General features: G+C 45.4%; 1 protein-coding gene across 1 annotated transcript in view; it reads left to right on the top strand.

Annotated features, from left to right (window-relative positions):
- Positions 1-2,114: 2,114 nt before the first annotated feature.
- The window catches only part of nxn (nucleoredoxin), a 202,645-nt gene continuing 190,422 nt past the window's right edge, over positions 2,115-14,337 (top strand). Inside the window, exon 1 of the mRNA XM_060943683.1 lies at positions 2,115-2,591. Coding sequence (XP_060799666.1) covers positions 2,283-2,591 — 309 coding nt within the window. The 5' untranslated portion in view covers positions 2,115-2,282. The remainder of the gene's footprint in view (positions 2,592-14,337) is intronic.

Here is a 14,337-nt window from a genome sequence, read left to right on the forward strand (position 1 = left end):
TTTTATCCCTAATCGATCCTGTGGCGACGGTGGCAAGGAAAAACTCCCTCAGACGACATGAGGAAGAAACCTCGAGAGGAACCAGACTCAAAAGGGAACCCATCCTCATTTGGGCAACAACAGACAACATGACTATAACATTAACAGTCCTAACATAAAGTCAGCTTCGTTGATGCTATAAACCCCCCACCGACGGAAACCCGAGTGAAAAACCGTTCATGACAACCGCAGTCCCAAAGTCAGCAAGTCAACTGCAGCCCTAAAGTCAGCAAGGCCACTGCAGCCCTAAAGTCAGCAAGGCCACTGCAGCCCTAAAGTCAGCAAGTCGACTGCAGTCCTAAAGTCAGCAAGTCGACTGCAGTCCCCAGCCACAAAAGCACCACTGCAAGAGTCCAGAGTGTCCTCCAGGCGTGACCCCCAACTGTCCACATGGGGCCACCCTCCAGAGGAGCGATGCGATGAGACTCCAACCAGACACAGGGCACCAGGATGGATCATCTCATCTCATCTTATTCTCATTATCTCTCGCCGCTGTATCCTGTTCTACAGGGTCGCAGGCAAGCTGGAGCCTATCCCAGTTGACTACAGGCGAAAGGTGGGGTACACCCTGGACAAGTCGCCAGGTCATCACAGGGCTGACACATAGACACAGACAACCATTCACACTCACATTCACACCTACGGTCAATTTAGAGTCACCAGTTAACCTAACCTGCATGTCTTTGGACTGTGGGGGAAACCGGAGGAAACCCACGCGGACACGGGGAGAACATGCAAACTCCACACAGAAAGGCCCTCGCCGGCCACGGGGCTCGAACCCAGGACCTTCTTGCTGTGAGGTGACAGCACTAACCACTACGTCTGAGTAATATATGCACCTCAGCACGCTGCTACATTCTATATTTCCCTTCATTTTGTCATTTGATTTAATGGACCACAATGTTTTCACTTTCATGTCTTCGCAATTGTTTGTATGTATTTACTAAATAAAATCAATCAAAGGGGGCGGCACGGTGGTGTAGCGGTTAGCGCTGTCGCCTCACAGCAAGAAGGTCTGGGTTCAAGCCCCGTGGCCAACGAAGGCCTTTCTGTGCAGAGTTTGCATGTTCTCCCCGTGTCCACGTGGGTTTCCTCCAGGTGCTCCGGTTTCCCCCACAGTCCAAAGACATGCAGGTTAGGTTAACTGGTGACTCTAAATTGAGCGTAGGTGTGAATGTGAGTGTGAATGGTTGTCTGTGTCTATGTGTCAGCCCAGTGATGACCTGGCGACTTGTCCAGGGTGTACCCCGCCTTTCGCCCGTAGTCAGCTGGGATAGGCTCCAGCTTGCCTGCGACCCTGTAGAACAGGATAAAGCGGCTACAGATAATGAGATGAGATGAGTTAACCTAACCTGCATGTCTTTGGACTGTGGGGGAAACCGGAGGAAACCCACGCGGACACGGGGAGAACATGCAAACTCCACACAGAAAGGCCCTCGCCGGCCACGGGACTCGAACCCGGACCTTCTTGCTGTGAGGTGACAGCACTAACCACTACGTCTGAGTAATATATGCACCTCAGCACGCTGCTACAGTCTATATTTCTCTTCATTTTGTCATTTGATTTAATGGACCACAATGTTTTCACTTTCATGTCTTCGCAATTGTTTGTATGTATTTACTAAATAAAATCAATCAAAGGGGGCTGCACGGTGGTGTAGCGGTTAGCGCTGTCGCCTCACACCAAGAAGGTCCGGGTTCGAGCCCTGTGGCCAACGAAGGCCTTTCTGTGCGGAGTTTGCATGTTCTCCCCGTGTCCGCGTGGGTTTCCTCCGGTTTCCCCCACAGTCCAAAGACATGCAGGTTAGCTTAACTGGTGACTCTAAATTGACCGTAGGTGTGAATGTGAGTGTGAATGGTTGTCTGTGTCAGCTGGGATAGGCTCCAGCTTGCCTGTGACCCTGTAGAACAGGATAAAGCAGCTAGAGATGATGAGAAGAGATGAGAGTGACGTGTGCGAGGGTCGAGAAAGCTGCAATACCAGCACGGGCCGGTAGGTGTCAGGAGTGCAGCGCGCAGTGCAGGGGGCGGTCGCGGCGCTGTGAGGGCAGCGCGCGCGCATTCCTCCACAGCGCTGAGTGCTGAGGCGGAGGTGAACCCGGGCCGCGCGCTGCCCAAACCCGCACATCCGGCGCTGCACAGCGGTTCGGCTTCCGGCAAGCACGCTGAGCTTTTGTGTGGAGCTCGTGGGTCGACCGACGGAGTGAAAGCCTGCCTGCCTCCCGCCGCAGTCCGGAGCGAGCATGTCGGAGTTCCTGGTCAGTCTGCTCGGAGAGCGGCTCGTCACCGCAGAGAAAGCCGAGGTGGACGTGCACGCGCTGGGCAGCGGGCTCGCGCTCGTCGGCCTCTACTTCGGCTGCAGCGTGAACGCGCCGAGCCGCCAGTTCAACAGCAGCCTGGCGGACTTCTACTGCCACTTCAAGAGCTCCTCCGAGCACAGGGACCGGCTGGAGATCGTCTTCATCTCCTCCGATCAGGACCAGAAACACTGGCAGGACTTCCTGCAGGAGATGCAGTGGCCGGCGCTGCCTTTTAAAGACCGACACAAGAAGGTGAGTGGGGTGAGAGGAGCACGCGCCGAGTGTTAGTCCTGCAACATCTGGGGCAGCATCTGGACTAGCATCAGGTTACAGTGCAGTGCTTTCGTCTTTAGTCAAGTTCTGGAGGTGTTTTTCCCCCCACTTCACTACAGATCACTCTGTGAACTTGGTTATTTGTACGAATTGAACATGATTATGGATTTCTGCAACCCTAGTGTAACTGTTTTCTCACTTTTACGAACCATCATCTCCTTATTAATACATAAGAAGTTAATTTATATTGCTGGATGCGTGACAGTCAGGAAGAACAGATTGGTTTGGCTTTGTAATCTCTCCCACGATCATCCTTAAAGCAGGACCAGAGCAGACAGTTTTTAACAAGGTTGTTGCCAGATCCACATGAAACGCACAGAACACACACTGCAGTTATTGTACTGTACACAGCCTGCACTCAGGGAGATGGAGGAAACCTAGAACGACAGAGTCTTCATTTTCTGCCCTTCATCTCTCAGTAAACCCGAAACCCTTCTGCTCTACTCAGTCAGGCCTCATGTGTGTGAAAGCGGTGTGCTGTTGTTAAGATCAGCTTCGACACCAGTTTAATAACAGCACGCTGTCCTCATTTATAGGCTGCGTTTACATTAGACCGTATCTGTCTCGATTTCTTCGCGGATGCACTGTCCGTTTACATTAAAACGCCTGGAAACGCCGGGAAATGGGAATCCGCCAGCGTCCATGTATTCAATCCAGATCGTGTCTGGTCCGGTGCTGTGTAAACATTCAGAATACGCGGATACGCTGTGCTGAGCTCTAGCTGGCGTCTCATTGGACAACGTCACTGTGACATCCACCTTCCTGATTCGCTGGCGTTGGTCATGTGACGCGACTGCTGAAAAACGGCACGGACTTCCGCCTTGTATCACCTTTCATTAAAAAGTATGAAAATACTGCAAATACTGATGCAAATACTGCCCATTGTGTAGTTATGATTGTCTTTAGGCTTGCCATCCTTCCACTTGCAAGTGGTAAGTGATATGCGCTGAGATCACACACACAGCGGCTCAGTCCCGAATCACTGCTCATGCGCTTCACTCGCGCGCTCTGTGAGCTGCGCAGGGCCGGAGTGCGCACCCTCCAGAGGGCACTCGCTGTTCAGGGCGGAGTGATTTGGAGCGCAGGATGCCTGCGGAGCCGAGCGTATCCGTGTATTGGTGTTGCTGTGTGCACACTAATCGTTTTAAAAACGTTAATCCGATGATCCGCTGATACGGTCTAATGTAAACATGGGCATAGATTCCATCAGTACAGTCGTGGTGTAAGTTAAAGCTCTAACACCAGGGTGGTATTGTCTAAAACATCTCCACTATAGTAAGGTTTATTCCTTCAGGATTTTTATTTAGAGATCTGAAATTTTCTAATTTCATTGTTAAAACAAAAAAGTGAGATTGTATTCTAGCCTAGAAATCATTTCGAAGGAACGTGTCGTAACTGCAGGACATTTGTTCTTCAGTCTGGTGTGAACACATTAGCTTTGCTCGTTCTCTAAAAATTTTGCATGATGCTGTGGGGAAAAAAAAAAATCTGCAGATCAAGAATAAATTGCCTAAAAAGCACGGACTTTGCTAATAAGCCAGATTGTGGGAAATATTATAATGGAAACGGGAAAATTTATTTCCACTATTTCCTTAGAGGTTGAAGCATAATATCACCTGATATGTGCAGTATGTTATGGTCCTCGTCATCATCATCATCATCATCATGGTGTCGTTTTCCAGTTTATAATGTTAAATCATTTTTACCGCAGACAAAAAAAAATCTGTGAATTCACCCAATTATTCACCTGTTCATCACAATACAGTATTACATTATATATAAAAATAATAATAATGCTCATATTTTTGGGCGTGTCACAACAAAATGTTTTATTTTATTGTAAATCTACAGTTAATTATCTTTAAGGCTGATTTTGTTCAGCAGCCAGACCAGAGAAATGAGCTGTTTAATCAGAATCACGTTTGAAGAAAATCAGCTGTAAGTGTGATTTGTGATGAGGTTTAAAATGAAATTAATGAATATTGCACATTTATTTGGCGTCCAAACTCGTGTTTATAGTATGTTTTGGTGACGTGTGTGTATGCATTTTACTAATTTTGCCATAAATGATATAAAGGATATACGTGGATCAGTTTCTTTGACATGTTCTCGTTTCAGGTAGCTGGATCTCAGAGTTCAAGTCGACTCATTCATTCATTTGGTTGATGCTGTACACCCGTACTGGTATACTGTCTCGTCCCTGGTAGTGATCACTGAGAACCGTGTCTAATTTAACCTCCATGTTATTTCACAATTGCACACATTGGCGCTTGCTTCCTGTGTGGTTTGTGATGTACGGTGGTGCTTGAAAGTTTGTGATCCCTTTAGAATTTTCGATATTTCTGTGTAAATATGACCTAAAACATCATCAGATTTTCACACAAGTCCTAAAAGTAGATAAAGAGAACCCAGTTAAACAAATGAGACACAAATATTATACTTGGCCATTTATTTATTGAGGAAAATGATCCAACATTACATATCTGTGAGTGGCAAAAGTGTGTGAACCTTTGCTTTCAGTATCTGGTGTGACCCCCTTGTGCAGCAATAACTGCAACTAAACGTTTGCGGTAACTGTTGATCAGTCCTGCACACCGGCTTGGAGGAATTTTAGCCCATTCCTCCGTACAGAACAGCTTCAACTCTGGGATGTTGGTGGGTTTCCTCACATGAACTGCTCACTTCAGGCCCTTCCACAACATTTCCATTGGATTAAGGTCAGGACTTTGACTTGGCCATTCCAAAACATTAACTTTCTTCTTCTTTAACCATTCTTTGGTAGAACGACTTGTGTGCTTAGGGTCGTTGTCTTGCTGCATGACCCACCTTCTCTTGAGATTCAGTTCACGGACAGATGTCCTGACATTTTCCTTTAGAATTCGCTGGTATAATTCAGAATTCATTGTTCCATCAATGATGGCGAGCCGTCCTGGCCCAGATGCAGCAAAACAGCCCCAAACCATGATACTACCACCACCATGTTTCACAGATGGGATAAGGTTCTTATGCTGGAATGCAGTGTTTTCCTTTCTCCAAACATAACGCTTCTCATTTAAACCAAAAAGTTCTATTTTGGTCTCATCCGTCCACAAAACATTTTTCCAATAGCCTTCTGGCTTGTCCACGTGATCTTTAGCAAACTGCAGACGAGCAGCAATGTTCTTTTTGGAGAGCAGTGGCTTTCTCCTTGCAACCCTGCCATGCACACCATTGTTGTTCAGTGTTCTCCTGATGGTGGACTCATGAACATTAACATTAGCCAATGTGAGAGAGGCCTTCAGTTGCTTAGAAGTTACCCTGGGGCCCTTTGTGACCTCGCCGACTATTACACACCTTGCTCTTGGAGTGATCTTTGTTGGTTGACCACTCCTGGGGAGAGTAACAATGGTCTTGAATTTCCTCCATTTGTACACAATCTGTCTGACTGTGGATTGGTGGAGTCCAAACTCTTTAGAGATGGTTTTGTAACCTTTTCCAGCCTGATCAGCATCAACAACGCTTTTTCTGAGGTCCTCAGAAATCTCCTTTGTTCGTGCCATGATACACTTCCACAAACATGTGTTGTGAAGATCAGACTTTGATAGATCCCTGTTCTTTAAATAAAACAGGGTGCCCACTCACACCTCATTGTCGTCCCATTGATTGAAAACACCTGACTCTAATTTCACCTTCAAATTAACTGCTAATCCTAGAGGTTCACATACTTTTGCCACTCACAGATATGTAATATTGGATCATTTTCCTCAATAAATAAATGAGCAAGTATAATCTTTTTGTCTCATTTGTTTAACTGGGTTCTCTTTATCTACTTTTAGGACTTGTGTGAAAATCTGATGATGTTTTAGGTCATATTTATGCAGAAATATAGAAAATTCTAAAGGGCTCACAAACTTTCAAGCACCACTGTATGTGTGTGGATTTGTGTTCTGGTTTGCTGGTATCGGTTTTATTGTTGCATCAGCGCAGCCTCTTTCTGCATGTGTTATCTTTCTTTTCAGATACGCGTGCAGTTAGCTGTGCAGCTAATAAATCCCAGCGCTCTTCTGTTTGAGTGCGTCTCGGTGGAGGTATCTGGATAGGCTTCGGTGGAATGTAGAGTTCAGTGCAGTGTGTTTTTTTTTTTTTTGTGTGTGTGTGTGTTTGTGTACGCACATTATGAATGATCTGTTTTTACACAATGCAGATCGGATTAGTGCTGCGTTCCTTCCTGGCAGTTAATCAATCACAATGCTCTTTGGGAATCTGATCCCATGTGCGTTCTTTACGAGACCTCATCTAGGATCCGAAAACCTCTGATTGTTCTCCGATACTCTCCGGTCGCACCGTGATGACAAAACGTCTTCCAGAGGTTGGATTTATAAAGCAATTCTTTTGGCCTTGTGTAATGATTGCATTCACTCCTGCTCCTTTGGGTGAATTGAATTTCAAGGTCATGGCACTCGGTCAAAGGGGATGAGTTTATTTATTTTTTCCGCTTGTGACTAAATTTCATGAAAGGATTTTTTTTTTTAAGTTGTTGCTGTGTAGAACTGATGTTTGCAGCATGTAAATGTGTTTAGTTGTCTTTACTAAAAAAACAAAAGCAAGAGTCTGGCTGTATTGTCTTTGCGGGAGTTTTCCTGTCGGACGTTCTGCCTTTGTCTGAGCGAGACGCTCGTTCTGGATACAATGCTCTAAAAATGTCACGGGCCACAAAACCTCGTCTAAAATATGGATGTTTTCTGGGTCAGCTTGTAAATAAAGCATGTTCCATGCTGACGTCAGGGTGAAATAGGACACCAGTTCAGGAGTTATTTCCATATTCCATGTTCCTGTCTTTAGTTGTGTTCCAGTCCTGTAGAAAGCCGAGCTGATTTATGTGGACGTGAGCTGTGTGGCAGCTGTAGGTTTGTGTTACAGTATGAAAGGCCAGCAGAGCTCCTGAGAGCTTTATGGCACCATGATTGATGGAGCTCATGTTCTTATTTGCTCAGTCTTGCAGCCTCAAGCCAGCCTGTGTATGGGCTCTGGATGGTTAGGGGCAGAAGGGCGTGATTAACGTGTTAATGTATGTTCCTGGCTTTTCTGGGAAGCCGTATGGTTTCTGATTGACTGTGGGGATTGCTTACTGCCCACAACTTTCTCTCTCCTTATCACACTATCGCGAACGAATCATTACGCACTGCACAGAAAGGAAAACGAATACGGTTTTATTAATTCACTAAGAGACCGAGTCCTGCTCTTTCCGCCGCAGCCAGGAATCGTTAATATCCTCAGAGCCGTTAAATGCGTCTGCGGGATCGGTTTTGCTTTCTTTCCTGCACGGCTCAGAGTGAAGTGGTCAGGGATGACAGAGTTCTGTCCAACATCAGTGTCTGAGTTTTCCCCCAAAGTGTATGAAGGGAAGTCCACGCCTGGACGGTATTGGAGGAGGCTGGCATTGCCTTACAAGGAGATGCTGCAGGGAGAGCAGATCGTAAATCAACCATGGCCTCGAATCCCCCTGCAGCCTGGATCTGCCAGCAGCACAAAGCAAATGGCAGTTTGGCTGTGTGGAGGGGGAGGGGGGGTCCTCGAGTCTCTTTGAGGCGCTGTGCCCGTCTCTGCCACTCGGCTCTGTCGTGTGGGCACGGACACAGCTGCTGGGAGCTTTTGAGCAGGTTAAGAGGTGGCTGTCATCAGGGTGAAAACAGCTGTCATGTCCTCATCACATACCCCGGAGCTGTGCCACACTGGCCGCTTTGATTTCAGTGTCTGGGGCTTGAACATGATCAGGGCCTTCCCTACACGCCATAACGCGTCACTTATCAGCGATGGTGAGTTTGCTTTTTGGCAGCGAGTTCACGCTCTGTGGTGTCCGAGTGGGTGACGGCTCCAGCTGGCAGTATGACCGGAAAGGCAGCGATGTCTGAGGGGTTGGAGGTGGAGTCGTTGACCATGTGAAGTGTTTTTTGTTGTTGGTTTTTTTCTTCCCCCGTGTGATGGCCGAATTAGAAATGCTTTCATCTGCTATCTTGGTCTTATTTTGTATGCCTTGAGAGAAAAAAAAATATTCCAAAATCAAAAAGTCAGGAATTTATGAGAAGGGGAAAAAAACCCTTGGAAATTCTAGAATCTAAAAGACACAAATCCAGGCTTTCGTCTAAACGGGGGAACAGGGGTGCTGCGCCCTCTTACTCTCGGCGTGCGCCCCCTTACCGACTCCGTGAAAACATCCCAGCAACACTACGTGACAATGTGTCTGATCATCAAATACGTTATAATTGCTCCAAAAATATTCCAATCATAGTAGATACACCGCCAGACGGTGCAAAAACAATCCGAATTGGCGTTTTCCAGACTGAGGCGTTATGTTGTTTAGTTGTCGCGGCTGCTCTCGCGAGATTTGACATGGGTCACATACAAGGTCAGCTGACTTGTAGAGCGAGATTTCTCGAGACTGAATGACCTTTCACCCACCGGCGCGGGAGCTTTTGACAGAAGTAGTTCGCGAGTTGTTTTTGTTGACACTTGGGCATTTAAAGATGTCATCCCGCGGCACGAAGCGGAAGAAAGCCAAAGACTGTCCGGGGCAGAAGAAGATTACTTCTTTCTTTTTCAATGTTGACAGACAATTTGTTACAATTTCCCTCTCAGATACTCAGAATGTCCCATTGGAGCATTTTTCAAAGGCTTTGCGCGGCGGGGGGACAACCAGCACCATCCCCCCCCCGCTTTGCTCCCTCGCCATGGTGAGCGCCCTCATACTAAATTTTTCTAGAAAAAAACCTGCAAATCTGTAAGGGACAAAACTTGGAAAAAGTGGTGTTTTTTTTTTTTTTTTGGTAAAGGAACAAAATCACTTCACCTTAGCAGGTTGGATCAACATCACTGCTGCACAGACGCCAGGGCTGAGCTGAAAATTAGAGGAAATGCAGTCTTTCCTCCTCGTTAATACAATCTAAAAAAAATAAAGAGGTAAGAGATTATTTCCCAGAATGCACTGCAGCCAGGAAACGGTCTTTTTTTGGGTGGGTGTAAATTTCTGACCTTTTTTTTTCGTAAATGTACGAGACTTGATCTTGGAAATTCAATTTTTTTTTCCTCCTCAGACTGTTACTCCTCCCTCAGCTCTGCATTTTTTGTCTTTTTCTACCCACAGTGGCCCTAAAACGCCATCGTGCAGGAAAGAATTTAGAGAGCAAAATAGGAAGGAAAAAAAACACCCAGAAAAACTGAGTTTGAAATACGTAGATGGAAAGGGAAAAGAAATAATTAATGATTAATATTATTTTGGGGAAAATTGTTGTTGTGAAAAGCGAATAGAGAGCAGTGGAGAGCTGTGAGGGAAGGGACGGCTTACCCGTGCTGCGTGCGAGTGTAGAGCCCAGTGCTCATTGGTTGGTTGGAGAAGACGTGATCACATGGCAGGTTTCAGACGATCAGAAACCAAACTAAGAAGCACTGCAGCAATGTCATTTAATGGAAATGCAGGGTTACTAAATACAGTGCCTTGCAAAAGTATTCATACCCCTTGAACTTTTTCACATTTTTCCACCTTACAGCCACAAACTTAAGTTTTTTTTATTGAGATTTTATGTGATAGACCAACACAGAGTAGCACATAATTGTGAAGTGAAACGAAAATGATAAATGGTCTTCAAAATTTTAAACAAATAAAAATCTGAAAAATGTGGTGTGCATTAGTATTCAGCCCCCCTGCGTCAATACTTTGTAGAGCCACCTTTTGCTGCAATTACAGCTGCAAGTCTTTTGTGGTACAGTATGTCTCTACCAGCTTTGCACATCTAGACACTGAAATTTTTGCCCATTCTTCTTTGCAAAATAGCTCAAGCTCAGCCAGATTGGATGGAGAGCGTCTGTGAACAGCAATTTTCAAGTCTTGCCACAGATGCTCAATGGCATTTAGGTCTGGACTTTGACTGGGCCATTCTAACACATGAATATTCTTTGATCTAAACCATTCCATTGTAGCTCTGGCTGTATGTTTAGGGTCATTGTCTTGCTGGAAGGTGAATCTCCTTCCCAGTCTCAAGTCTTTTGCAGCCTCCAACAGGTTTTCTTCCAGGATTGCCCTGTATTTAGCTCCATCCATCTTCCCATCAACTCTGACCAGCTTCCCTGTCCCTGCTGAAGAAAAGCATCCCCATAGCATGATGCTGCCACCACCATGTTTCACAGTGGGGATGGTGTGTGCAGGGTGATGAGCAGTGTTAGTTTTCCGCCACACATAGCGCTTTGCATTTAGGCCAAAAAGTTCAACTTTGGTCTCATCTGACCAAAGCACCTTCTTCCACATGTTTGCTGTGTCCCCTACATGGCTTCTTATGCCTGTCTTTCAACAATGGCTTTCTTCTTGCCACTCTTCCAAAAAGGCCAGATTTGTGGAGTGTATGACTTATAGTTGTCCTGTGCACAGATTCTCCCACCTGAGCTGTGGATTTCTGCAGCTCCTCCAGAGTGATCATGGGCCTCTTGGCTGCTTCTCTGACCAGTGCTCTCCTTGCTCGCTCTGTCAGTTTAGGTGGACGGCCATGTCTTGGTAGGTTTGCAGCTGTGCCATACTTTTTCCATTTTTGAATGATGGATTGAACAGTGCTTCTTGAGATGTTCAGAGCTTGGGATATTTTTTTATAACCTAACCCTGCTTTAAACTTCTCCAGAACTTTATCCCTGACCTGTCTGGTGAGTTCTTTGGTCTTCATGATGCTGTTTGTTCTTCAGTGTTCTCTAACAAACCACTGAGGCCTTCACAGAGCAAGTGTATTTATGCTGAGAGTAAATTACACACAGTAGGACTCTATTAACTAATTAGATGACTTCTGAAGGCAATTGATTGCACTGGATTGTATTTAGAGGTATCAGAGTACAGGGGGCTGAATACTAATGCACACCACATTTTTCAGATTTTTACTTGTTTAAAATTTTGAAGACCATTTATCATTTTCGTTTCACTTCACAATTATGTGCTACTCTGTGTTGGTCTATCGCATAAAATCTCAATAAAAAAACTTTTAAGTTCGTGGCTGTAAGGTGGAAAAATGTGAAAAAGTTCAAGGGGTATGAATACTTTTGCAAGGCACTGTACATTAAACCTAATTTTTTTTTTTTTAAATCTCGTGTTTCTCAAGACCACAAACTCTCACTGGGCTGCGACAGCCCGTGACTAGTTGGAGACACAACAATTGCGATAAAATATGTGAATTAGCGACAATTTTCACTTGGAATCACACTGAATTGATATTCGCATATTTTACCACAATTGTTGTGTCTCCAACTAGTCGCAGGCTGTCACAGCCCGGCTTTCCCTCGGCAGGCCAGCGATGCATTTGCGGCTGTTTTGAGAGAAATTTTGTCGCACGATTTTTTTGAACATGTTCAAAATTTCAGCAACGAAGAAAAGACACTTTGCGAGGAAATTGTGAAGCCCCGCGCATGTTTCAAGACACTTTTGAAACTCTGTCGTGAATGACGTCCGCAATTTGTTGCAAGCTGTCACAGCCCAGTGAGATACTGGCTTTAATCCTCACCGATTCTCTCACATCTGTGAACAGAGTCCGTCTGAAGCTGTTCGGCTGAAATCACTGTGAAAGTGTTATTGCTCAGATTAATTCACCACCGCAGTGCTGCGCTCGCCTTCCGAGCACCAGGACTGGAACGATCGAACGATTTGGACTGAGGATCTTCATATGGATCGAGTTGTTGGTTGGAGCTCAGTGGGACCTTTTGCTGCCAGTTTCGATGCCAAATGGATCAGAAGTCATTTCCCTGGAGCCCGAGCAGATGCCTGCTGAAGAGAGCGTCCCAGATGAACCTGCCTGTCGTCCCCTGGCTGCACTTCATTCCCTTTCATTTCGAACGCGTGAGGTCCGGCCATCCTTAAAAAAAAAAAAAATCCGTTTCCTGTTCACCGGCTGAGCAAAAAAAATTTTCAGTCAGGAGGGAGGGATTTTTTTTTTATATATATGGATGGATAAGAAATCGCAATGCTGTGTTTGCTTTTTCTTTCAGTACTTTATTACAAAAGCAGACACATTTAATAAAATATGACGGTTCAATGAACTGAAACTTGTACAAAAACTTTAAGTTAGCATTTTAAATGCTGACTGCAACATTTGCAAAACTTTTACAAAGGTACTTAAAATGTCCGACACACGGACTTTTTGTAGTTCTAAATCGAGCGTTAGGCCGAGTTCGGATGAAATTACACTATTAAAATGATCACTGAATGATTTGTTTTTCTGAATTTTTACTATTTTGTTGTTCGCTAGAATACCATTTTGCGATTTCACACTTAAGCAAATGTTTGAAAACTCCGGATCTCCTTCCTTCATGGTGGCGGACATTTTTTTGTGCCGCACGGCGCATGCGCAGAACTGATTCGACAGGGCTTTCCACAAGCGCCGGCTGCAGCCACACAGCCGACTACACAATTAAGTCCAGCTGGCTACTTTATTATTTTTGTAGCCCACAGGCTCTAAATATTAATTTTCGATTTTAATAAAATTAAATGTTTATCTAACGGACTGACAATAATGTCAAACTGAACCGCACTCATTTAAGTTGCGATTCGCGCTGTTTGTACCGATAATAACCACAAATTCCCCGCAGACTTCGTTGATCAGGGGAGAGTAACTCATCCGCGGCCCCGACATGCGGTGTGTGCGTGCGCACTCGGCGGAGGCAGTAGTGTGTCGGGGAGGGAACAGGAGCAGAGATGACGCTTATTTTGTCTCTGGTAAACCAGTCTTCTCTCGTTCAATTACGTGCTGGTATCAAAAGACACCGTTGGTTGTAAATGAAACCAAACTGAGTCGTTGGAGTGTATTTTCATACACAAATGGAGAAATGTTCGCTGAGTGTGTAATTGTGTAGCCCCACTGCAGACCGTTGTTGTTGTTAATTCATAGCATGCTCAGCTGCGTGAATGTGTCATGCACCGAAAATAAGAGATTTACAAGCCAGGAACGCCTCATGATGCAATACGCAAGAAAAGAAAGAAGATTTACTGCCATTTTACTTTGTATTTGAGTAAAGTGAATAAATAAATGGTCTGTGGAAAATACATTTAATCCTGGGAACTGCGTGCACAGGAGTTTATTTTGTGTGTCCCCCCCCCCCCCCCCGGCTGGCTACTTATTTGTCATGGCTGGCTAGTATGAGCCTTAGTGGAAAGCCCTGGGAATGCGCAAATGTCAAGTTCGATTTTAGATTTACGAACCCGAAAAAAATGTCGAAAAACCTGGGGGCGTCGTGGCTCAGGTGGATAAGGCGCCACACCATAAATCCGGGGACCCGGGCTCGATTCCAACCCAAGGTCATTTCCCGATCCCTCCCCATCTCTCTCTCCTGCTCATTTCCTGTCTCTACACTGTCCTATCCAGTAAAGGTGAAAAAAGCCCAAAAAATATCTTAAAAAAAAAAAAAATGTCAAAAAACTGGCGTTAAAAAAAAAAATTTCAACCACACAAACGGCACTCACCCGGCCGGTGGACCGGAAACAGAACATTTTTTAATAATGGCCTCCCATCTGAATGAAACTGCTGGAACACTGTGAGCTGAGCCAGTTAGTGATCACTCATGCCATTTCTGGAAGGATGGAAGTTAACGTTGTCGTCCCCGTGGCTTCTTCAGAACGAGCAGGAGACAGTCCGCTGACGGTGGTGTTAAACAGTAGCTGTTGGGC

This window comes from Neoarius graeffei, chromosome 17 (assembly GCF_027579695.1).
Source record: "Neoarius graeffei isolate fNeoGra1 chromosome 17, fNeoGra1.pri, whole genome shotgun sequence".
Lineage (NCBI taxonomy): Eukaryota > Metazoa > Chordata > Actinopteri > Siluriformes > Ariidae > Neoarius > Neoarius graeffei.